Raw genomic sequence first — 23,412 nt, 5'->3', positions numbered from 1 at the left:
AAAACACACAACACACAATACTAATAATAAAATGCAATGTTGACGGGCATTATTTGAAAATGACATCCCATGGTGCAATGCAAAGATACTGCCATCAGAGCTGTTTATCTCTAGAAAAATAGGCAGAAGATAATGCATGTGGTAGGGACTTTTTTAAGACATTAAAACTATAGTCCATATTAAGACGTTAAGACTGCTCCTCTAAACAATTCCCAATCTAGCTTAGTCTGTAGGCCTTACTGTTGATTATTTACTGGGGTAATATTAAATCATGAGTATGAAAACTGACATGTTTTTATGGTCTCGGTCTCGACTCCTAAAGGACTCTGTCTCGACTCAGACTTGCATCCTCAAAGACTTGCCCTCCGTTCCAGTTCGTTTTTTATGACCTTCCCTCGCTAACTTCCCTCAGTCTCGTTCACTCGAATGTACGTCATTGCTTACGTTGTACGAGTGCCCACTACTGCTGGAACACTTGAAGTAGGTTCAAATGGATCACCCTAAGCCCTTGATCACATGGAAAGTGGAGACCGCCCCTGCATCATTTGAACTGGACAAAGCGCGAGCTGCCGAAGTGACGTCACAATCGTGTTGCATTGTGGGATATGAAGCTGCCTGAAGTGTACATATGAAGTAGACTCGCTCCCTCTGTCAAAATTGAGGAAGCGAGGGTCTGTCCATATAAACTTCCCTTGTTCACTTGACGAAGTGGAACGTACTTCAAAATGGCGACAGGGATTCCCCCGAGGGGAAGTGCTTAGGGAAGTTAGCGAGTGCCTGTTTAAAACTGGAGTGGAACGCAGCCTTGGTCTTGACTTGGACTCTATTTGAAAACCAACGGACTCGGTCTCGACCCTTTAAAGACTCGGTCTTGACTCTGACTCGGCATAGGTGGTCTTGTCCCCATCACTAGTAACAACAAAGATGGGCCAAGTTGACAAACAGTCGCTGTTTATTTACCTCCATCACTGCTGAACTCTCAAATCATACATAAGCTGCTTCGTCTTCTTCGTTTGTGGGTATACTGGCCAAGTTGCTGCTTCTCTGGCTGTTGCACTGCTACTGTGGGTTACACGAGTGGATACTGCCTACTAGTGGTCTACATATGTATAAATAAAAACCGATGGCGAGGCTATGCCGTAGGACTTACTCACAATTACAATGAGCCAGTGGCTCAGTGGTTCATGTAGGTTGTTTGCAAATCAGAAGGTTGGTGGTTCAATCCCTGGCTCAACCGGCCCAAGTGTCGAGGTGTCCTTGAGCAAGACACCTAACCCCAGTTGCTCTTGACGAGCTGGCTGGCGCCTTGCATGGCTGACACTGCCGTTTGTGTGTGAATGGGTGAATGTGAGGCTAAATTGTAAAGCGCTTTGGATGGCCATAGATCTGTTAAAAGCGCTATATAAATGCAGTTCATTTACCATTTAAGTGGACTTTCAGCATTACTTTTCCTAAATGTTTAAATATACAAATCAATTTAGTCTACTTTATAATAGTCTTCAGTACACACTAATTGGTCCTTTTAGCTGTATTTTATGTCTGACTCGTCTGACACTTTCTTTTCCTTAGGTGTAAGTTGTGACAGTCGGCCCACAGGTTCTATGGAAAGGGTCTCGGGCAGAGTCGCTGAAGACATGGTCAGGTCTTCCCATGAGACTGAAAGAATTCAGAAGTCTAGAGAAGAGATGCGGGACCTCGTGAACGCCCCTTTACCCCCCACATGGAGGCGCTCTTCTCTCCCTACAGAAGACCAGTACAATGTGGAGGAACTAGGACAGAGAGCAGTCTGTGATAATAACAGAATTATTCAGTCCGGACACTGGAATGGGACAACCTCTCTGCCTCTCACGAGACCCAGACGTGAATTTAGAAGATCCAGCCTCAATACGGGACCACTTCATAACAATTCAGCAATTATTGATGTTCGAAGAAATCCGGTGTAGGACTGCATAACCTTGTACAGTTGACAACCTGTGTATTAGACCAATAATATGTTGTTTTTGATAAATATTAGTCGTTATCCTTGAAATGTATGTTTGATCTCATTTGGGCAGATTTCAAGTATTTTTCATGGAGCTGTTTCAAGTTTCAGACCCTCTTTGACATATTTTAGTAATTTTATAAGGCTTGTTCTATAAGAGATGGAATAAAACCAGTTGTAAAAAACTATTTGTGTTATAATTTACTAAGCATTTCTTATTATTTTAAAAGACATTTATATTTCATACAAGAGGAAAAAACGATCGAGCCAGCCAGGAGTCGAACCTAGAATCTTCTGATCCGTAGTCAGACGCGTTATCCATTGCGCCACTGGCCCGTGTGAGGTAACGGTTTGTGGGACGATATTTTCGGTTATCGACAAATAAATTGCAACTGTTTAGCACAATGTCTTGGAATATGTGTAATCATAAATAATTTAAACTCGATCCGTTAGAATGGCATTCAACATGCTAACTGTTACCGTTAGCACAGACGTTACTCGATGATTATCGCAATCTTAAACATCTGACGCCATTTTGTTTGGTTTGGCCAGTACTGAATCAAAGAAATACAAAATAGCACGTTTGTTAATGTGTGGTTTTCTCTGTAAACTCAAATAATCTAATTTAAACAACTCGTATTTATTGATCTGTTTGCGCCCTCTGCTGGTGCATGCGTGACAGTAACACTTGTTACTACACTTGCTATCTATCTATCTATCTATCTATCTATCTATCTATCTATCTATCTATCTATCTATCTATCTATCTATCTTCATTGTCTATCTATCTTCATTGTCTATCTATCTATCTATCTATCTATCTATCTATCTATCTATCTATCTATCTATCTATCTATCTATCTATCTATCTATCTATCTATCTATCTATCTATCTATCTATCTATCTATCTATCTATCTATCTATCGTTAAAAATAATCTATCTTTTGCTCAATATTCCTTGTCGATGAGTGACACGTGATGTTCCCACGTGGCTTCTGTGGGCCTCGTGGCCTAGTGGATGGGGCGTCTGACTTCGGATCGGAAGATTGCAGGTTCGAGTCCTGCCGGGGTCGCAGTTTTAAAATTTACTAGAGTTTGTGCGTAAATGTTCTAGCAATTCATCCCGTTATATTCTCTTAATTTCATTAAAATGTTTTATTTACCACAGACTGTGAAAACCATAGTTTCTGCAGGAACCTAGTTTAAATATTCTTTAGATGCAGCGTGTTAAACAAAAGCCAAATACAACAAACAAAGACAAATTGATTTGTATTAAAATAAATAATTTATTATTAACTTCATGTATTTTACAGATCCAGTGAATGGCAGCGCAGGAATAACCACCAGGTGGCGACATAACACCACATTTAACAACAACACTTTAATGACGTTTCATTTTCCGTCTGAAACTTTGATAAAGAATGTTTGGAAATAGAAGATAATGTGCAGATAATATATACAATAAAATAGGCATATTTGTATAGGTTAATTCAAAAAGCAAAAATTATCTAGGGAAAATTGAATAATTTGGGCTAAATAATTAAAGAGTGGGGGAAATTGGCGTCTATGAGAAAATGATTTATATCAGCATTAACTTGGTTTCAGTAGATTTATTTAAACACACAGAGGGACATCACATGTTGAAGATGCCTATGTTTATCGAAGGAGTGACTGGATAGACAGAAACACACATACAGACGTGAAAAATCGATTCAGTAAATGGTACCGATTTGTGTATTTTGAAAGTTCATAGAGAAACAGAAATAGGCTCTAGTAAATGTTTTTATTAACAGATGATCTGCTTGCAAATATATATAGCTGTTAATGAAAGATTTGCTTAAAAGGCACATTTCAAACATTACACTTTAAAAAATACGCAGCATTTTTGTCAAATCAACATATTGTTTTATGTTACTTTAACTTAAAAATTGTTCACATAATGTATAAAATCAATTTGAAATTGTTTAACTAAATTTGTTAAGACAAAACTTAAAATTGTTGGTTTACCTTCATGCTGCATTTTTTACAGTGTACCTTTATCACATGTGATATATATTACAGCCATAATAAATTCAGGTTTAAACTAATAAAGATCCTCATGTGTTGATGCAATGCTTGTTTTGTTCCAAACTCTGTAACCCAAATGTGTTTCGTTTGCGGAGTCAATCTCAAAATTTGAAAAGAAATTCAACAAATTAAAATATTCTTTAATATTGTGTAAATAATGGCAAGTACAAAGAGTGATGTTGGTACAACCACAGTCATTATAGGTGGATTGAAACGTAGGTGTGGTGTTTTTTTCAACACAGATTGAAAACATCGATTGTACATGATGTTCATATAGTTTATCGTGATTACTAAAATAATTTATTTATTTCATTTTTAAGAAGAACATTTGCAAATCATAAAAATCACGAAGTCTATCCATTAATTAAAGTTAAACCATGATGTTATAACATTTATAAAGATAACCTGCTGATTATTACCTTTCATTAACATTATCGCAAATTTTTATATACTCTACAGACGCTTCTCAAACGCTTATCAGTTTATGTTTTACCCGTGTAAGTCTAAACTGATTATTTACCAACTCACTCAGTGTTGCAACACCTAATCCGCGCCATAACGCGTTATTTAATTCAATATTAAACAACAATAGCGCATTAAACAAAACTATGGAGGATGGCTACATTGCAGATGCGAAATTACTTAAAAAAGTATATTTCCTAAAAGATAAGACAAAAATACAATGTATAAAAACATTATCACCATAACGCCTATATTAAATTGAAATTGACGAGAACATGTTCTTATATAGACCCACCTGTGCTGTCACTAAATCATGTGTAAGTGTAAATTTACAGAAATCAACAAAAATAAGAAGCTTCACATAGACCTCTACACGGCTACATATGTAAACGCAGTCATGTATTATTTGGAATTGCATGTCAAGTATCACCCAACACAGTGTAAACGATTATGACCAAACTCACCGCTAGAAGTCGCTGTTGTCGAACATACATTTCATTTTGCTATGTAACATGACAATAAATGCTGGCAAAAACTTACTATAAAGACTTTAAAAAATAGGGTTATTTGCACCGCTCCATATGAGGAATAATTTTAGATTCCCCAAAGAATATTTTAGTCAATTTTTTTAAAAGAAGCATTTATTTCTTACCGTTTTCCTAACCCTGGTCTGAATCTTTTATGCAACATAAATGTTCTGTGGATGTTAAAGGTTCTCTTATGGAACCATACAGATACAAACAAAGAACATAGGAACCATCCTACCCTTATTATATAGTACATGGCGATAAAGCGCCTCAGTAACATTTTACATTAGTGTCCACACATATACATTAACTCCAATAGCATTGAGAATAAAAATGCGTAAAACCAGCCGCAGCGAAAAATGAATAGCCTACATATTATTAAATACACGTTAATTTGTATTGACTTAATTAAAAAGCTTAGGAAATAATGTAGCTAATTTATATGTGCATAAAGCCAAATTTCCCAGTTATTTAAATTTAACAATTAAACAAACTAATAACACTATTTAGGCTATGAAAATAAAAACGACTAAACTTAAATAATAAAGGTGGTACAAAAGCTTCTGCACAGCGATGCCGTAGAAGAACCGTTTTAGTAAAAAATGGCATGGTGGCATCGCGTAGCACATGTCATATAATTCTTAAAAATAAGAATTATATGACTGAATGCTAAGTTACTGTTTAAACGTTATTTGACAATACCATACCATATGAAAATACCACAGTGCTGGAGGACATTTCGTTAGATTGAGAGTCACGAATCATTCATTTATTTAACCCAAGTGACCTATCTGAAACAAGTGAGCGGGCTTCTTAAACACCCTTCAAAAGACCGAAGTCAAGCAAACATCTCCATCCACTATCGGAATGGACATTTGGTAGCCGGTTTCTCCTTATTTCAGTGTCGTCAGCCTCATCACCATCTCTGGTCAAGTATAAACTGACACTCGATGTGTGTAATATGCATATTGACATTTGGATTTTTTTTAATACTTCTTAGTAAAAATTTAAAATGACATTGTGAAAATAATAAAAAAGAATAATGGTGTAGTGGTGCCTGGAGAAGTTGGTATACTCTTAAGTTAAGCCCTCATTTTTTTTTAAGTAGAAGTGGGTATACCCCATGCCATCAAATAAAGAAGTGGGTATACCTGCGTATACCCTGCACTACACCAATGCTAATGGCTTTCTACTTAAAACTAAAACGACATTATTTTATACAGCAGGCAATGATCTTTATCCAGAATGGCATTCAGCAATGAAATGAAATACAATCAGATGAGGAGAAAATAGCCTAAACTACATTTAATAGCTAGGTTTAAATACATGTAAAAATATTTATGCTTGAAGAGAACTATAGTTAAGTATAAAGAGTACTATGTTATCTAACTAAATCTTTCGCACAAACGCGCATTGTGTTTTCTGTCGTTTCTGCTTTTCCCTTAAAAATCGTTTAATTTTAAACGAATTGATATTGAATCAAGCTAAAACAAACCATTTATCTGACAAATGTATTTTAACAAACAGGAAATGTGTTTGTTAAAAAAAAATTGTTCTGTGTTAGGCTATATTAAATTGTGTACTTTAACTTTGGAAAGGTAACTGTGCTGAAAACTCATCTTTTACTTGCTTTTATCAAGGCTAGTTCCTAGTTATATTTAACCCAGACAGCACACATACATCTCGGAGACGTCTATATGATGTCTGCATTTATATTTGCAAGATCTCTGAGACGTTTCCTGTCAGATGTCATTTAAACATTTAGAAGATGTCTGTAAGATGTTTATGATTCAGAATGTAGGCCTATGTAAAACTAAATTTTATACGATGTTTCTACGACCAATCAGATGTTTTTACACAGTAGATATATTCCAGATCTTTAGAAAACATCTTACAGACGTACCTGTGCCATCTAAATGAAAAGTTGCCTCATGTTAATTCAAACATCTACTCATAATTTATGACATTTTGGTCAATACTGCATTCAAGAAATTCAATAACGGGATATTTATGTTAGCAATAAAACCTCCCAGACAGCAGACGACTGCAGGATCCGCTCCGGATCTGCTCCGGATCTGTGCCGAAGTCAACAGCTCTGGAGCTGATCCGGTGCGGATCCGGCCCAGAGTCGTCTGCTGTCTGGGCTCGATATAAAGACGACTTAAGAGCAGACTGTGTTTAAAGCATATATATAGTTTTAATAAATGTCAGGCCAGGGCGAGTTGTCAGATTTTTACGTTGTAATATTACATAATTTAATAATGACATTTTCTATTGGATAAAACCTTTGCATACGGTAGCCCTATCTTGTGCAATTTTGCGGATTCACTTATTTTTTCCGTTATTAAAAACCGTAGGCTTCCTATTAAAAAAAGTAGTGACTTTTAGAAATATTCACAACATGACATTAGATCTGTTTATATCATCACTGTAAATTAGGCTATCTGTATATTTTAATAAACCATTAAGTATTAAATAGATCAATAATTCTAGAGACGTCGACTGAGAATGCTGAAAACTAGTGGGTTTAATTCATATAGGTTACTATAGGAACTGTGCAACCTATAGGCGACATAGCATCGCTCTGTGTCACTGTGAAAAGCGTGCGGCCGATGGAGAGAGAGAGAGAGTGCGCAAGGGAGCGCGAGGTGCGTGCGTTCTGCGCGCGTAAATGTGATTGGCCGCTTGGCTGCCTGCTGCCAGAGTGACGTCACTGCAGGAGAGGACTGACAGCGGAGGATGCATTTAGTGAGAAACTAGACACATCCAGGCTGGAGAGAGAGATCATCATATCCACGGAGCTCAGAGGCAGCGCAGAGGCTTGCGACCGAACGAGAACATCGCGCACAGGTTACGTGCATTCGTGGTTTAATAAAGTAAAAGCCTGCGTCTTCTCTTGCATCCATGCATTTCTCATGGGAGAAATTCCCCATCTTGGAAATAAAAGTGCCTTTTCCGTTCAGTGGATCAACATTCAAGGGTTGAATACTTAAGGACTGCGACTATTTAAAAGGGAAATGCATCACCGGGGAGACAGGACAGGCGAGTGTGGTTTTAACAAAAGACGCTCCGATGCTGTGCAGAGATTTCGCGTCGTGCTCCTAAACGCAAGACGCACGGGATCCTTTATTTGTCCCCAACACACTGACACTCGCAGCTCACTTTCTAATACAGAGGAATATCCACGTCGTTTAAAAAAGTAAGCCTTTTACAGTTTAGTGAAATGATTTCTCTTTGTACTTTTTCATTGTACATGTGTTGTGATTTATATTGACTTCAGTAGACTATATTCAAGATAATTAATACATTTTAATGTAATGCCTAATGCACAATAAGCAAACTGCATGCAAATGTTAAGTTCTAACAAGTGCCTGTATAACTGACCCCATGTGACAGACAAGGCCACGTTCAATGGCAACTGTGGCCCTTCGTTTTCGATCACTCTTATGTGCAGACGAACCAGACCTGAACGTGATGAAACTTTTTGGTACCACAATCTTAATAAAATATTAAGTGTGCACTCCTTTAATATAAGTAGGTTGTCTGTAGCCATTTCAGATTAGCTTTTGAATTACACACGTATGCAAAACACAGATTTATTTCAGAAATATTGGCATACGTTTAATTATTGACACAGCTTTGTGTACATTTAGTCTATTTTGATATCTAATAATACGAAAATATTTTCTTGTAATGCATGCTTATTTTAAAACAACGAAGTGGTGTTTTGTAGTCCTGTGTGTTGTGTGTTAATACAGAATGTTGAAAAAGTGTATGCACCAAGGCTTGCTATATTTAGAAACAACAATAGGTTTGTTTATTAAATCTTAACATATATAATAAGCTCTGTGACGTCATCCAGTTTTTCATATCGTTAATCAAAAACAGACCTCTTTATATGTTTTACAATGTTAATAAACATTACCAGACGACCTGAACATGTTCTACTATTTATTCCCATGTCTTGAAACAAACATTTAACAGATTAAACCGATTTATCAAGATTGCAATTAATAAAATGTCCTGCTTTGTGTAGGAACTATAATGCGAATAAGGTGAAATAAAACAATAGGCTTGTGGTAGTGATGACTGGGCCCTTAAGAGCAAGATTAACATTCTTGCACCTTATCATGATTTTTAAAAAACAATAAATAACTAAAATGAACAAAATTTAGCTGAAAACCCGACAATATTTACACAATGGTAAATATATAACACTTCCAGGAAGAAACTGCAGCTTCAGGCCTACAATATTGTGAATAATAAATGAAGGTAACGCAGCATTTTCACCACGTGGTGATGGTCTGGCGAATCTCATAAGCCTATTCAACAACTGACCTGTTAACAGTATTTACAGGTCAATGAAAAAGAGCTTTGAGTCTATTAAATGGGATTTTCGTGTATTTGTCTGGTTCATTGCGCATTAACCCTGTTTTCGTTCATCAGGTCAACTTTACGAGATGTTCCGCATTACAACGGTTTGACGGGAGGTGGTTGCTATCTTTGGTTATCTAGCTGTATGAGTGTTTATCTTCCTTCATAAAGCTAGATAACCGAAAGTAGAAACGTCCTCCTTAACGGCACACTAGACACGTTTACCGGGAAACAGTGATCACGCGGGAAAATTGTGAGAGTTACGGTAAGTGGAAACTGTATGAAACGTCACACGAAGCGAGTAATAGCTACTAGCCAATTAAATCTTTGCAATATAATGTGTTTTGGCTTACGTCACAGTAGATTTCATACTGATCAGCTAATATTCAGTAATAAGACAGAGTTGAAAAGTTTACACATTTTTAAACGTGGTCAAAAAGGTGTGTTCTTCTGAAGGTGCGTTTATATCTAAATATTTCGTGGATTGAGAATTTGCTTTACGCTAAATCAATTGTGTAGACGTTGTTAAAGTTATATATTTTATTTAATTTACGTTCAGTTTTGTTATTTGCCGTAGTGTGTGTAATTTTGTCAAATACAGCATTAAAAAGAGAAAAATAAAAAGAGGTAATTATGGAAATAGATCATTTTAGTTTAAATAATTATTTTAACGAGGAATATGTATTGTTCTAAATGAAAAAATGCGCAGTAAATTTTATTTTCTACCTTTATTTGACAAAATCAAAATTGAGCATTTGGTGAATTTGATTTTACGAAAACTCTTTGGAGGCTAACGAAACCAAGTGTGTTATGCGCTGTTAACTTTACACAAAATGAGATTTTAATTACCTTCCCAACAGGTTTTAACGAATCAGATAACTGAAACTTAAACACTATAAGACATCTGTCTCCTTTAGTTTAGCTACCTGACAGAGGAACACTCCTAAAAATGAGGCCTACACTGCACGCTTAACTGGTTGCGTCGTGCATGGGCAGGCCAGGGTCACTTTAATTGTTCTAATCTAGGGTTACATTGAACTTGACTATAAATGAGCACCCAAAATCTTTCTTCACAACACGCGCGCGCACGCACGCACGCACGCACACACACACACACACACACACACACACACACGCACACACACGTTACATCATACAGAAGCAGCTTCATTATGCATGGCCATATTAATCTGGCTGTACACATCAAAGGTAAAGACAGAAGCTGGAACTAATGCGAAATGAAAGCGCATTTAAAACCAGTGTACTAGATTTTGTCCCCGTGTTTGTTCGTGTGACATAACGCAGTATTGTAAGGCAATACGCTCCTTATTCATTGTTAAAAATAAACTTTGTTAATATTATCGTAACATTTTTTAGTCCAAAATCTATTTACGCAATGCAAAAAAAAAACAACAACAACAACAACATACAATGCATCATCCGTTACGATATTTTAGTAATGCATAGCCCAAAATAATTTAATTCGATTTACCTAATGATCCATTAGTAAATTAAACAAAATACATGTGGTGTTTTTCATGAGATAAAAGTATAAAAATAAACATCTTAAATAAAAGACAAGGCAAGAGTGTACAGATCAGTAAACTTAATGAAAGCAAATTAATATCTGGATGTATGCATCTTGAACAGAAATAATTAAATAAAGGAATTTAAAAAAAGAGAATTTTCTTCATTTTTTTTAAAGGAATGCATTTAATTTGTCAAGTGCTGTTAATTTAGACCTTGGTAATACTTTCAAATGTAACTATCTGCCTGCATTCATTTGCAAATTATGTAAAATATTTACATCCTTATTACAGCTAAAAGAAAAAGACCTGAATATTTTCTAATTCTGGTGTCTTTATTTCTACTTTATTCAACTCACTCCAGCCTCTTAAAGTAAAGTGGGTTTGTAAGAGACCAGAGGACTAAACCTAAAAATCATCATCTGGTAAGTGCAATCAAAGCTTATTGCATTGCAACATTATAATGAGAACAATTAGTTGTAGAGTTAATCTGATAATGTAGCCACATACACACAGTAAATCATAAAGTATTCATAAAGTGCTAATGAATGCATTCATTTGAAAGGAGCCAAATGCAAATGTTAATCCTCAATCAAGTTTTCAGCTTGTGCATTAAAATTAGCCTATCTTTCATCAGAATAACTATGGAAAAGATCACAACTTAAGCACATAAATATACACAATATATTAATAAATATATCTATAACGTATGGATTCTTTAACAAATTATATATAATATAGACCATAGATCAGATACAGCATATATGCACTCCTCTAATATCAGTGCTGCTTGCCAGTGAATAAGTTTCTTTAAAATGTGTGCAGGTCACAAATAATATTGTATGATGCTGTATACTGTATGTTATTCGTTTTTTCTTTTAAGATATCAGAAAGAGCTTTTGCGGTTCATGCTATGTTAGCATTATTCTTTAAAAAAGTCCCCTAAAAGCATTAGGTTTACATCTGTGTTGAAAAAAAAGGTAGTCCACATAAGAATATATTTGAACATGGTTGGGAATACGTAGTGTGATTGCAAGACATTAAGCCAGGAATTTAATGCGATAAATGATCAGAAAGAGGAAATTACACATCCGTCTCCATCTTAATAATGATAAGAATGTATGGGCCACTATCACATTGCATATTACGTCATGTAAAATTAATACGAGCAAAGAAATTCTGTCATCATTCATTAACAATGATCTTTTCCAACTAAACTGGTTAGCCAATACAATTGAATAAAGGTTATGCAATGAAATTATGGGTGGACAGCAATTGATGTTGGCTGATTCAGCACACCAGCTTTGGCAATCACATAGCCGGCTACTATAAAACTATAGACTCAGGGGTGAATACCTTTGCACAATTCACATTATTAATGCACATATTTGTCTTACTAATGAAGGGAATTGTAATTTACAGTTCAAATTTTCTAAAGAAATGTTGCCATGACATCTGCTTTTGGCAGTGATAAAAGAGGCTTTTTGTGCTTTATTTTCTTGTTTCCCCTTAGCAACTGCCAGCCATTTACACGCTGCCTTTTTGGAGTAAGAGGGGGAGAGGAAAAATGGCACAATTGTCCAAATGAAAGAAAAGGAAAAGAAAAATAATAGTCAACCCTCATCCTTCTCCTACCAGCTCCCCTCCCTTCCCTTCGTCAACGGAAGCATTTAGTGCCATCTGTGCCCCCGGAGAAAAGCAAAAAGAAAGGAGCGAGACTCTACATCCCAAGTGCCAATGGGGACAAAGAGGCTGCCAGTTGCCATGGACCACCAGATGCTGGGAGACTGCAACACTGAATGAGGGGTGTGCTTACAGGAAGCCATCTTGATGGAGAAACTGCCTGCTGCTCCCTAAAATGGCTGTGTTGGCATGAGGTAAGCTGCATCGTTGCCTATATCAGACCTAGTCACCGCCGTATTTTGACCTCGCAACACTGATTTTAGCCCATCGGTCATTCTGCAATGTCGATTTAAATGTAAAGCAAACGAATGGGCCAATCACCAAGCAAAATCTTACGCTCGAGTGTGATGACTTGGCAACTGGCAAAGCATGGTTAAGCCTTGTTTTTGAGCCCTTTAAACTAATTTATATAATATCTTTCAAAGAAATATGATCACATTAAGTAGCACAAACTCTGATATACACAAAAACCTTTGAGATGAGAGTGAAAGCAGCTATTCATTTTATAACCCACAAAAATGCTCCGTATATAAATATGAAATATATGAACTAAATCATAAGCCGTGCCAATACAATACAGCTGCTCCTCTTACATCAAGGTTCAATTAAAAATGTTTTTATTTATATAGCGCTTTTCACAATTGTTTAATTGTTTTAAAGCACCTTTACATTAAAAACAGGAAAAAATACAGGATAAAACGATTAACAACTTAAGAAGCAGAGTACAGCGACTAAGATTAAACCGTACTGGTGAGCATAATAATAATGTAACGTATAGAAGAGAGTTCTAAGTTAAGCCAATGTCAGCTGACTCCCTAGGGGTTGAAAAAAGGTTTTCAATATCACATTTTTAGAGCTGCTTGAACACTATTCAACTAATTATAGAAGTTAATTGATGTACAGCTTCCTCTTGACCAAGACAGTCGACATAGACTGAAGAGCACTCTGCTAATAGTATTGAAAAGGACTCGTTCTGCTGTTTATTGGTAGGCTACACTTACACGAAGGGTCCCATGTACAATACACTTTAAAAATGCCTGTAGAAATTACAGTATTACTGGCAGCTGTTTGCCAGTAACTTACTGTAGATTTAAATGTATGTTATATTTTTGCAACAGTTTGTTAAATGAACAATAAACATTAACCAGTCTTTATCTTTACAGAATAAAACTATTAAATAACAGCCTTATGCAAAGATTCTGTGAACCAAAATCTGAATATGAAACTAGAATGCTTTGCATGAGGCTGTTTTTATTTTATTATCCTTTTAATGTTTAATGTTCATTAAACTTTGAACAAACTGTTGCCAGTAAATCTACAGTAAGTTACTGGCAAACAGCTGCATAACTACAGCAATTTTTATTACAATGTTAGCATGCACCTTGTCCTGCCCAACTTTAATGTCTTGCTGTGGCATTGAAACTGTACCGTGTGTTTAAATGTATGGAGACTCTCAAAATACACACAGTATGTGTCAGTTAGTCAAGAGGAAACAAAATTTAGTCATCCTTATGAAATGGATGAAAGACGAAAATGTGCAGAAAGGTGACTGGTTGCGTCATAATGGACTGATGATGGTGATGCTGATGATATGCAAATAAACGTGGTGCACGTTTAACATATTAAGCTTCTGTTTCTGAGTTTTATACACAATCTTTAAAATCGACGATTTTGACTACATGCATTAAAATGCAAGGATAAGACAAATGAAAACGTCATGCCGTCATCTATTGAATATTTAAAGCCACGAGGCTCCTCATATAAGAGCAGAAAAGCGGTTTTGCATACTTACTGAGAGTGGAAACCACGTCTGCCTAAAAAACCCCACCTCGTTGTCCTTAAATTCATCGCAATCACGGAAAATGATTTTTAGATGAGATTGTTTTGTTTAAAATATATGTTTTATCCTAAAAGATGAGGTTTCCGTCAAAACAGACGTGTTTAAAGATCAGTAATGTACGAATGGCGCCCGCAGAGCTCACAAATAAAGGAAACAATGATGCACGCGCTTGTGTTAATGAAAGAAGCAGACGAGCACCGCATATTAACATAATTGCATAGGAACAAGCCGCGAGGACTGAGCCCCCCAATTAAAGGCGCAGTAACATTTAAGCAACTGCGCGAGGAAACGGTTTTTGATTCGATTTTTAAGATAGTATATTCGAATTCTTAAACGAATACCGTGCTTGTTTTTTGTTTGAGACGCGTTTATAGATATTCGTTTTAAGCTTGCATGCTTCAAATTTGGTAGATATTGGCTACATGTGATAGGATGCTAAACCCTTAGGAAAATTAACCATGGTTCTTTCCGTAAGAAACATAGGATGTATTGCAAACACGTAAAAAATTGTTTAAGCAACGCAATTTCTTTCTAATGTTTGCATGTGACACACAGACACACACACACAACATTATATATTATTCTCATATTTTAAATAAATAAGTTTATGTGGACCTTTAGTGGGCATGGAAATTAAAATGAAATCTGGCATTTGAGTCAGTGACAATTGTTATTTTAATAATATATCATGCATACATTGATCGTTCGAAGATATGTCATTTATGGCCACAAACTCGACCCATATCCTTGTACAAAATAGTGCCCTGTAAATGCGAGGCTGTGCCTTTAATAGGGAATTTCTAATTAGGCAGTGTATCTTGCAGCGAGGGGGAGGGGTTCCTCCTTCTGCATCTCTCAGGGTTTATGTAAAAGACCTTCACTGCTTAAATATCTCAGGCATGGCCACAAAACACATTTTATACACTGGAAGCGAGAGACTAATGCAGCAGTGTTGTACAGCAAAACCACATTTGCTCAAATGGTAGCAAATCATCATAGCTGTAGATGATTTAACAACCAATTTATGGCTTGCAAAAATACAGGAATGTACAGATGCAAGAATAAATGTTGATGTGTTTGGTGTGTGTGTGTGTACGTAAGCAGTCGGGCAGGGGGAGTGGATGCTTGTCAATGCATAATATGACTGCTGCGGCGCAGTGGCTGAAAGTGTTAATTATGCCGCTTGGCACAGTGCCAAACCCATACCAGATTTTTCCAGTTTTCAATATGCAAATCGTGCGCTGAACTGTGTATTGTTTTTGGGGTTTACCAATACACCTTTCTGCGTAACACACCTCAGTGTATATAGATATGTAAACATTTTGTTTTTGTTGAATGGAACATTAACCAGATAAAAAACAACAACAAAAAAACAATTTTTATTTCCCTATGTGCAATTATTGAGTGATTTTGCATATTCAAGGAATTCTAGTGATTCAGATGAACACAAATCCTATTCCTCGTATTATTGAATTACGCAGTAGCAGCCGATCTAAAAGTGCTTTATATGGCATATGTCAGTTTGTAGGTCTGACTTGTGATTATTTAATATATATATATCTGCATTCATTTTAAGACAAGGCAGATTGCATGTGTGTGTGTGTGTGTGTGGGCAAGTGAAATGATGCCAGAGATAGGCCAACTTCTTTACACCCAAAACAAAATGATCACCGGCAACAATGCTTTTAAAACGTGTTTAATCTGTGGGAATTACAGGAAAATTTGCAGCATTTGCATGCTCCGTGTTGGTAAACAGTGTGATGGTGCCCACATTATTATTCCAGACCCCTCTCCTCTTCTACAATGGCAGCATTGTATGTGAAGCACTTGACGTGGTTCCACGGTCCCCCCTGTTTCTCACCATTGTCTGTATGGATGGAGTGCAGAGACAGTGGAGGGTAATAAGCTGAGAAAGATGCTCAGACAGAGCCAGATGCCTAAATTACCACCAAAACCCTATAAGAGACGGCCCTCAGGGAATGAATGACGACAGGGCTTTAGTTTTCTCTGGGTGCATGCGACTGGATCGTGAGTACATGTTTGTGCAGACTAATCAGGAATTGCGTGTGCCTGCAGACTACACATGGGTTCATTGGAAGTAGCGTATATGTTTAATGAAGATTCCAGTGTCCTATGCACTTTAAACTTTTATTTTATACTCATGTGATATGGTGCAGAAAATATATGCATCAAGTTTTTTGTGTATTAATGTTTTAATTTGCTAGAACTGAGTGTATTATTATGCACAATCCCAACAATTCAAGGCAAATTCGAAGGATAGTTTGTTCCTTTCCACACTTGCTGCTGGAGCACAGCAGTTGGACAGCTATTAATTAAAGCTCCATTACATAAAATTGAGCCTGAAAAACAGAAAGAAAGTTTATACTGGGACAAAAACTAAAGAGAATGGGATAAAATAAAATGAAAATCTTACAGTTGCAAGTCTTGATGGAAATATACAGAACCATGAGCCACCGTCGGAGCCAATGAGCTTTTCCAAATCCGATACAGATGCATGAAAATGCATGAAAGTTAGTGTGCGATAAACAAATGACATTAATAAAATCACTGATGAGAAAAAGTGTTTGGAGCAGAATAGATGTGGTGTGTAATGGGGGGGAGGGCCTTTACTGTCTGCCTCAATCTGTGGCCCCATGAGGCTCTTACTGCAGCTGGCATGTTAATATCAAAGGCCTATGGGAGGTGGCTAGCTGGGAATATTTGTCTGGCATACTAACAGTTTTCTCCCCGTCATGTGTCATCTTTATGTCTGGCGTTGTGCGATTTTAAAGATTTGTTTCTACAACGTGGCCCAATCTTTGTTGATCTCAATCTTTGCTTTTGTGCTTAAAACTTTGTGCCAGGTTAGATAAGTGAGCAAACATACTAACTGGGCCATTTCATGTATTTATATCTTTTACAGAAGTTATTTATTGTTTTTCACCCGCTTTAGAGAACAAGTTGATGATATATATAGTGTTAACAAAGACATTTAACGAGGGTGGGAGATAATTACGAATCCCTGTGGGGTGAGAAAGCGCACCCAGCTTATCACAGAAGCATCTATTGGGTTTGCGTTTAAGGCGATTGTGTGTTTTACAGCAAAATGCCCTTTTTTCCCTCTCGTGGATACCTCAGCTGTCGATCCCGTCTTAATCTTGGGATAAACATGATTATCCAGGAAAGGGTCGTTCTCAGCTTTGTATCACCTACGGGGGAGCTTTAAAATAGTTCCCCCCACCTTTTAAGGCCCCTCCTCGTACGAGTGCTCGTGAAAAGACGTGGGATTCACGAGTAGGACTCTAGTCGGAATAGCATGAAGCTACAAGAAACACATGGCAAAAAGTCTCCTACACTGTAAAAAATTTACAAAGTTAGTTCAATTGGTGACACCTAAAGAATTCAAATTCACATCTAATGTGAAACTAAAGTGAAATTTTAAGTTGAATAAAGTAATTTTTTTTACAAATAACTTATCTATGAGCGTTATTATTTAAAAACTCTATAATCTTAGATTAGAAACACAAATCTCCTCCCATCCTCGAAACAATCTTTCTTTATTTCCAGTCATATGGTATGGCAGGTGGGCGGGTCCGGGAAAAATTGTGGCGATTAGCAATTAGCAACATGACCCAACTTCAAACAACCAATCAATTCTCGAAGGACGAATTCAAGTCCAGTCCTGCTTATTTCATGTCAAAAGACGTCACCACGGGGAAAAGACAATCGCTACTTCTGTTTTCAGCGACTTTAAGTTGATCCAACTTTTCACTTTTTAAAGTGTATTTCTATATTTACTAGAGTTATTATATGTAATACACTGATGAAGAGATGTGGTTGGGCAGACGCAACTGTCTTTAAATCAGTTCAGACAATGTTATTTCAAGGGCATTTCGTACATATTTTATGAGGTGGCTAATTCGTAAACCACTTTTGTACATTTTTGTAAGATTTTCTTTTGCCCCTGTGCATTGAGGTTGGAGGGGGGTTATTATTTTTTATGATAATCGTATGTTTTTGTACGATTAACTTAATATGAATTAACCAACTCGTAAAATGCGTACAAATTCTTGTGAGGTCAGACTGGTTTAGTGCATATTTTTTTCCTAGGATTTGCCCTTGATTTTCAGGTCTATGTCATTAAAGTCCTATCATCAGTATTGAGGGCATAGCCTCAAAATAAAAAACAAGGTCACCAGTCAGAGTGACAATGATGTTTGGATAATGAAGAAGTGGTTTGAATGACTCTATACAGTCACATTTTGAAATGTGTCCCACGTGTAGCTTATTTGGTAAAACATTGGGTTCGATCCCAAGGAATGCACGCACAGATTTAAAAAAAAATTATAAACATTTCTAAAGCATCTGCCAAATGCATTAATGTAAATAAAGAAAATGAAAAAATAAAGAGGCTTCTCTATGGATCCTAACTGCAGTCTCTGTAAAAAAAAGTAAAGAGCCCACGCAGGGTCATTTAAACCTTTTCATGACCCCACCATTGTAAAAGGCTGTTGGTTGTGTTTTCGTTTTCTGTTTTATATCTGTAATCAGATAATTACCATTATGTGAAATATTAGGAAAGTCATCAGCTTTTATAATTTAAGAACTAAGTGTCAACATATCGAGGATATTGTGTTTTGTTAGTTAGTTAGTGATCATCGCTGTTACTTTACATGTGGGAATTCCCAAATGAGGCCTGATGCTTCTCGCCAAACATATGCAAATAGGGCATAAGGACGTGCGATCCTCATTACTGGTATCAGAATCAAGTTCAAGTTCATTGCCTGTGGGAGTCCCGCCAGGCTGGGAACTTCTTCATCCACCCCTGTGAACCAGCTCACCCCCTGTAACCCACACCCTATCCGCACCCCTGTCGTTTTGGTGGCCGGCTGGAGGGGGTTCTGCGCTCTGTGCCGTTGCTAAGGGAGCGAGGGCTGACTGGCCCAGCAATGCGCTGGTGAAAAGGCCCGCCTGTCAAAGTGTCTGAGGGAAGTCAGGCTGGTTGGCTCCCCCTCTATACACACACACACTTATATATACAGTGTGAATGTGTGTGTGTGTGTGTTCCAGACCCTGGGAATGGTGGCAAGCACTTTATATTCATCAGTCCCCCCTCCCCTTGTCTGAGTGACTTTGGTAAACAGCCCCCCCTCGTCTCCACCGTCTAGTCCACTTCCATGCCATAATCCGCTCTCATTGCAAGTTCACTGACTTTGGCTTTTGGTAAAAAAATAACTTCTCTATAACTAATATTAGGCAAGCATTTGTTAGACGAACCATGATTTTGTAGATTTACAAACTTTTCTCCACACGATTGTTTCCTACAGCATATAATTACCAGAGTCATGTGGTCATTTTATATGTACATAGATTGTCACGGATGACTTTGTCCCTATTACAGTATAAAGCCGTGAGAATGAATGCGAGTGTGTCTGTGTGTGTTTTCTTGAGGTCTCATTCAAGGCTAAGGACGAGAAATGGGAATAAAAGGCCAGTGATTTGCATAAGCTGCATGCTGTCTGAGGAGTTTGGGGAGGGGGGTTCGAGAAAAAAAAAGATATGAGGGAATATAAAAAAGAGAAAGAAACCCCACATTGTGGAGGCGCAGAAAGAGAAGGGTTTGAATGAGGCAGAGGGTGAAAATTGACAGAGAAAGGGTTTTGCCAAGTCTCCTGCAGGGATTAAATTGTCCAGAAACCTCTCTACATATAATTTGGGAAAACTGGTAATGGTGTTGGAACACATAGTATGTAGATTCAGATTTTTTTACAACTTTTAAAAGCAAATGAAATTACAAATATTGTAATAGCTGTATACACGACCATGCACTAGACAAATTTGTTTTACTGACTGCATTAATTGGATCAATATATGAAGCCATACTCAAAATGCCATCCTCTTTAAGACTATAATGACCACTAAACTGAATGAACGTGGCGGTGTAGTAAAAGTGTGAAATAACAGACACGAAAAGCCGATCGTTATTATCCCACACTGCGATTTAGATGCCTGATTGTTCTCATTAAAATGAGCAACTCCAACAGAATAAACTCCAACCTCTCCGAAATCTTCAACCTTTGCAATGCAATTCAAACCCATAAACCACTTCCATCTATTTGCAGAAAAATACAATAACTATCAAAACAAAGTGTGGCTTAAACGTGTGTTTTGCATTGCAGTTTCATTCTGCTATTTCCAAGAGAACCATTCATTCAGAATATTCAATATAAGACATGTTCATCTGAAAATGGATTGATAGCTGCATATAGATAGTTAAGTTGGTATTTGCAGTCACCAAACAAACATGAGGTGGTTAGATAGGAGCAGTAATGTTTATGAAAACAACATAAACTCAGGGCACACAAAATTTTTATTTGCCATGGCATGAAAATCTGATTGTGCTATGATTGGGTCCCCAGTGCTTCTATCAACCTATAAAATGTGAAAAATATCAACCCAGTAACTTAGTTTTGGTAAACCATTCTCTACAAGCAAGTGAAAAAATAGGTAGTTGAAATTTGGCTCTCCTTATGATGTCATAAGGAGCTCTTATTATAATACCACCCCTTTATCTGCACTATCCAATCACAGCACTGCCATTTAGTGCAGAGAAAAAGAGAGAGAGAGAAAATAATTCACAGCACAACTGAGTTTCAATTGCAACAAACCACCATCATTGTGATCAGTGTTTGAATTTCATCAGCTCATTTGCATTTTGAAGGACACACCCAAAACGGCACATTTTTGCACACACCTACAAAGTGGCAATTTTAACATGCTATAATAAATTATATGGTATTTTGAGCTAAAACTTCACATATGTACTCTGGAGACACCAAAGATTTATTTGACATCTTAAAAAAGTCTTGTGCCATGACCCCTTTAACATCATTTGAAAGCACATTTTATACTTCAGAGGCTTCAATTAAACCCAGACATCGCTTGTCATTCTTAAATCTGCTAATAATGTAAATATTGTTTTAACTTAAATAGTAATACACTGACTATTATACAGTACACTGTAAAAATGATTTGTTGGTTCAACTTAAAAAAGTAAGGACCAGGTTGCCTTAACATTTTTAGGTAAATCAACTTTAAAACATTGGTTTTTACACAAATTTTTTAAATCAACAAATATTTTTAAGTTGAATTAACTCAAAATTGCAAGGCAAACTTGTTGAATCAACTTTTCTTTTTTTACAGTGTAGCAATGAAAACCAAATTATCGTTCTTGTTCCCATAGCAAATATGATTTTGTACATTGCTAACATCAATTGGACAACTCACGTGGTATTGTTATTTAAAGTGTAACATGCTGAGACTAATGGTAGAATCCAAATGCAGAAGTTTATTAATAACGCCAGGCAAACAAGACAAAAGGGTAATCCAAAGATGTAATCCAAATAACAGGCACAGGTCAAAATTCAAAACATAAAACAATGACTATGGGAATGAACAAGGCGTGGTAATGCAGATTACATAAAGTGACATTTTTGTTTTCATTTCTCTGTAACCAGGTTCCTAGCAATGATCAAAAGTGTGGAAGAAAATCACTGTCAACATCTGCTGCAAAAACTGAGGCCATGGAGCTATTAATAACTGAGGTGGTCAATCACAGCCCTTCAGGAATCCAACATCCAGCATTTACTCCAGATGGTCCACTGTGAAACAAGAAGATGTGAGATGGATTGAAAACTTGCACTAATTGATTTAACTGTGCGTCTGAAACATTTCATCCTTCAAGTAATCACTAATTTCTGATGGTTGTGACTGATTTTGTACATATGTGTGAAAGACATGATGGTTAGCTAGTTAAATTTCAGGTAGGCTGTTAAAACAACGTGTTGTCTCACGAGTGCTATGTAAAGTGAAGAATAATGTGCACTAATGTGTGAAATGTTTACAAAAATTGAAGCAATTGAAATATTTCTCTGCATTCATACAAAATGTCAAAGATTTGCATTTCCTATTTTGAATGTATACATTAAATGCCACTGTCTGTATATGAATTGTTGGAGATCCATTTAAATGTGCCTGATGTTTTGATGGATGTATAAGAAAAAAACTTGATCGAGTTATTTATGTCGAATACTTGAATGATGTATGCATTTACTGTTCTATGTAGGAAATAAACCCTTTAACTAAAAAATCAAATTTAATTAAGTTAAGAAAAATACTGATGTATTCACTATAGACATGATCTTTAATGAGGTAGACGTCAACCACATCTTCACATGGTGGCCACAAGCTGTTTTGAAGCTTATAGACCTGGCACTCCCGTCAGCACCTTGGACAGCACATAACCATATGATGCGGGGAAAATAACCAATGAATCACTTTTCTTATTCATGTGGACAAAACAGAAATAAAGTAATATGTGCAAGTCACCCCAGAATGAGTCATTTCTGTTACTTACATCATCTGTTAATCTGACTTCGTCATCTGAAAGGAGCTTATTTAAATCTATATGAATAAATATGTGCTCATAGTTCATCTGACTGAGATTTGCTTGCCTCTCAGGCACTTTTAATAAATTATTTTTATTTAGTGAGTTTCGGTATGCTTATATGTAAAGAATATATGGCTTGTATAACACCTTTCACTTTTAAAAAAAACCGCAATAACGCATATTTAACTCACATTTGTGCAGTCTTTACAAGATAACCTGGGTGATAAGTTAAACAAGTAATATTATATGATTATAATACCTCTATTTTACATTTTTGAGTTTTGATTAGACGTTTTGAGCACTTATATATATATATATTTTTTCAAGCACATTATCCGATATTTAATACATTTAAAATCCATTCAAGTAAATCAGTTCCAAGTTAAGGTCTTAGGTTAAGAGATTTTGCAAGGTTCAGAAATTTTAAGTTCAATACAGAAGTATAAAGATTTTTTTCTTTCAAAAATCCCAAAACGTGCTTAAAACGTGTGGGCCACGTGGA

General features: G+C 36.5%; 1 protein-coding gene, 1 long non-coding RNA gene and 2 other non-coding genes across 4 annotated transcripts in view; 3 read left to right on the top strand and 1 right to left on the bottom strand.

The window, feature by feature from the left end:
* Positions 1 to 2,132, top strand: part of kif7 (kinesin family member 7) — a 39,547-nt gene extending 37,415 nt beyond the window's left edge. Inside the window, exon 19 of the mRNA XM_055185251.2 lies at positions 1,570 to 2,132. Within this exon, the coding sequence (XP_055041226.2) occupies positions 1,570 to 1,943 (374 nt within the window). The 3' untranslated portion in view covers positions 1,944 to 2,132. The remainder of the gene's footprint in view (positions 1 to 1,569) is intronic.
* Positions 2,133 to 2,244: 112 nt separating this feature from the next.
* Positions 2,245 to 2,317, bottom strand: trnar-acg (transfer RNA arginine (anticodon ACG)). The gene has a single exon. It is a non-coding gene; the product is annotated as a tRNA-Arg (tRNA).
* A 665-nt stretch (positions 2,318 to 2,982) lies between these two features.
* On the top strand, positions 2,983 to 3,055 carry trnar-ucg (transfer RNA arginine (anticodon UCG)). The gene has a single exon. It is a non-coding gene; the product is annotated as a tRNA-Arg (tRNA).
* Positions 3,056 to 7,769: 4,714 nt separating this feature from the next.
* LOC129428452 (uncharacterized) lies at positions 7,770 to 22,117 on the top strand. The gene is made up of 5 exons (XR_008639027.2): positions 7,770 to 8,237; positions 9,485 to 9,677; positions 11,303 to 11,363; positions 12,452 to 12,815; positions 21,979 to 22,117. It is a non-coding gene; the product is annotated as an uncharacterized lncRNA (long non-coding RNA).
* The last annotated feature ends 1,295 nt before the right edge of the window (positions 22,118 to 23,412 follow it).

The sequence above is a fragment of the Misgurnus anguillicaudatus genome, chromosome 21 (genome assembly GCF_027580225.2).
Source record: "Misgurnus anguillicaudatus chromosome 21, ASM2758022v2, whole genome shotgun sequence".
Lineage (NCBI taxonomy): Eukaryota > Metazoa > Chordata > Actinopteri > Cypriniformes > Cobitidae > Misgurnus > Misgurnus anguillicaudatus.
Note: the sequence above shows the minus strand (reverse complement) of the source record. Positions and strands in the feature narration are given on the sequence as shown.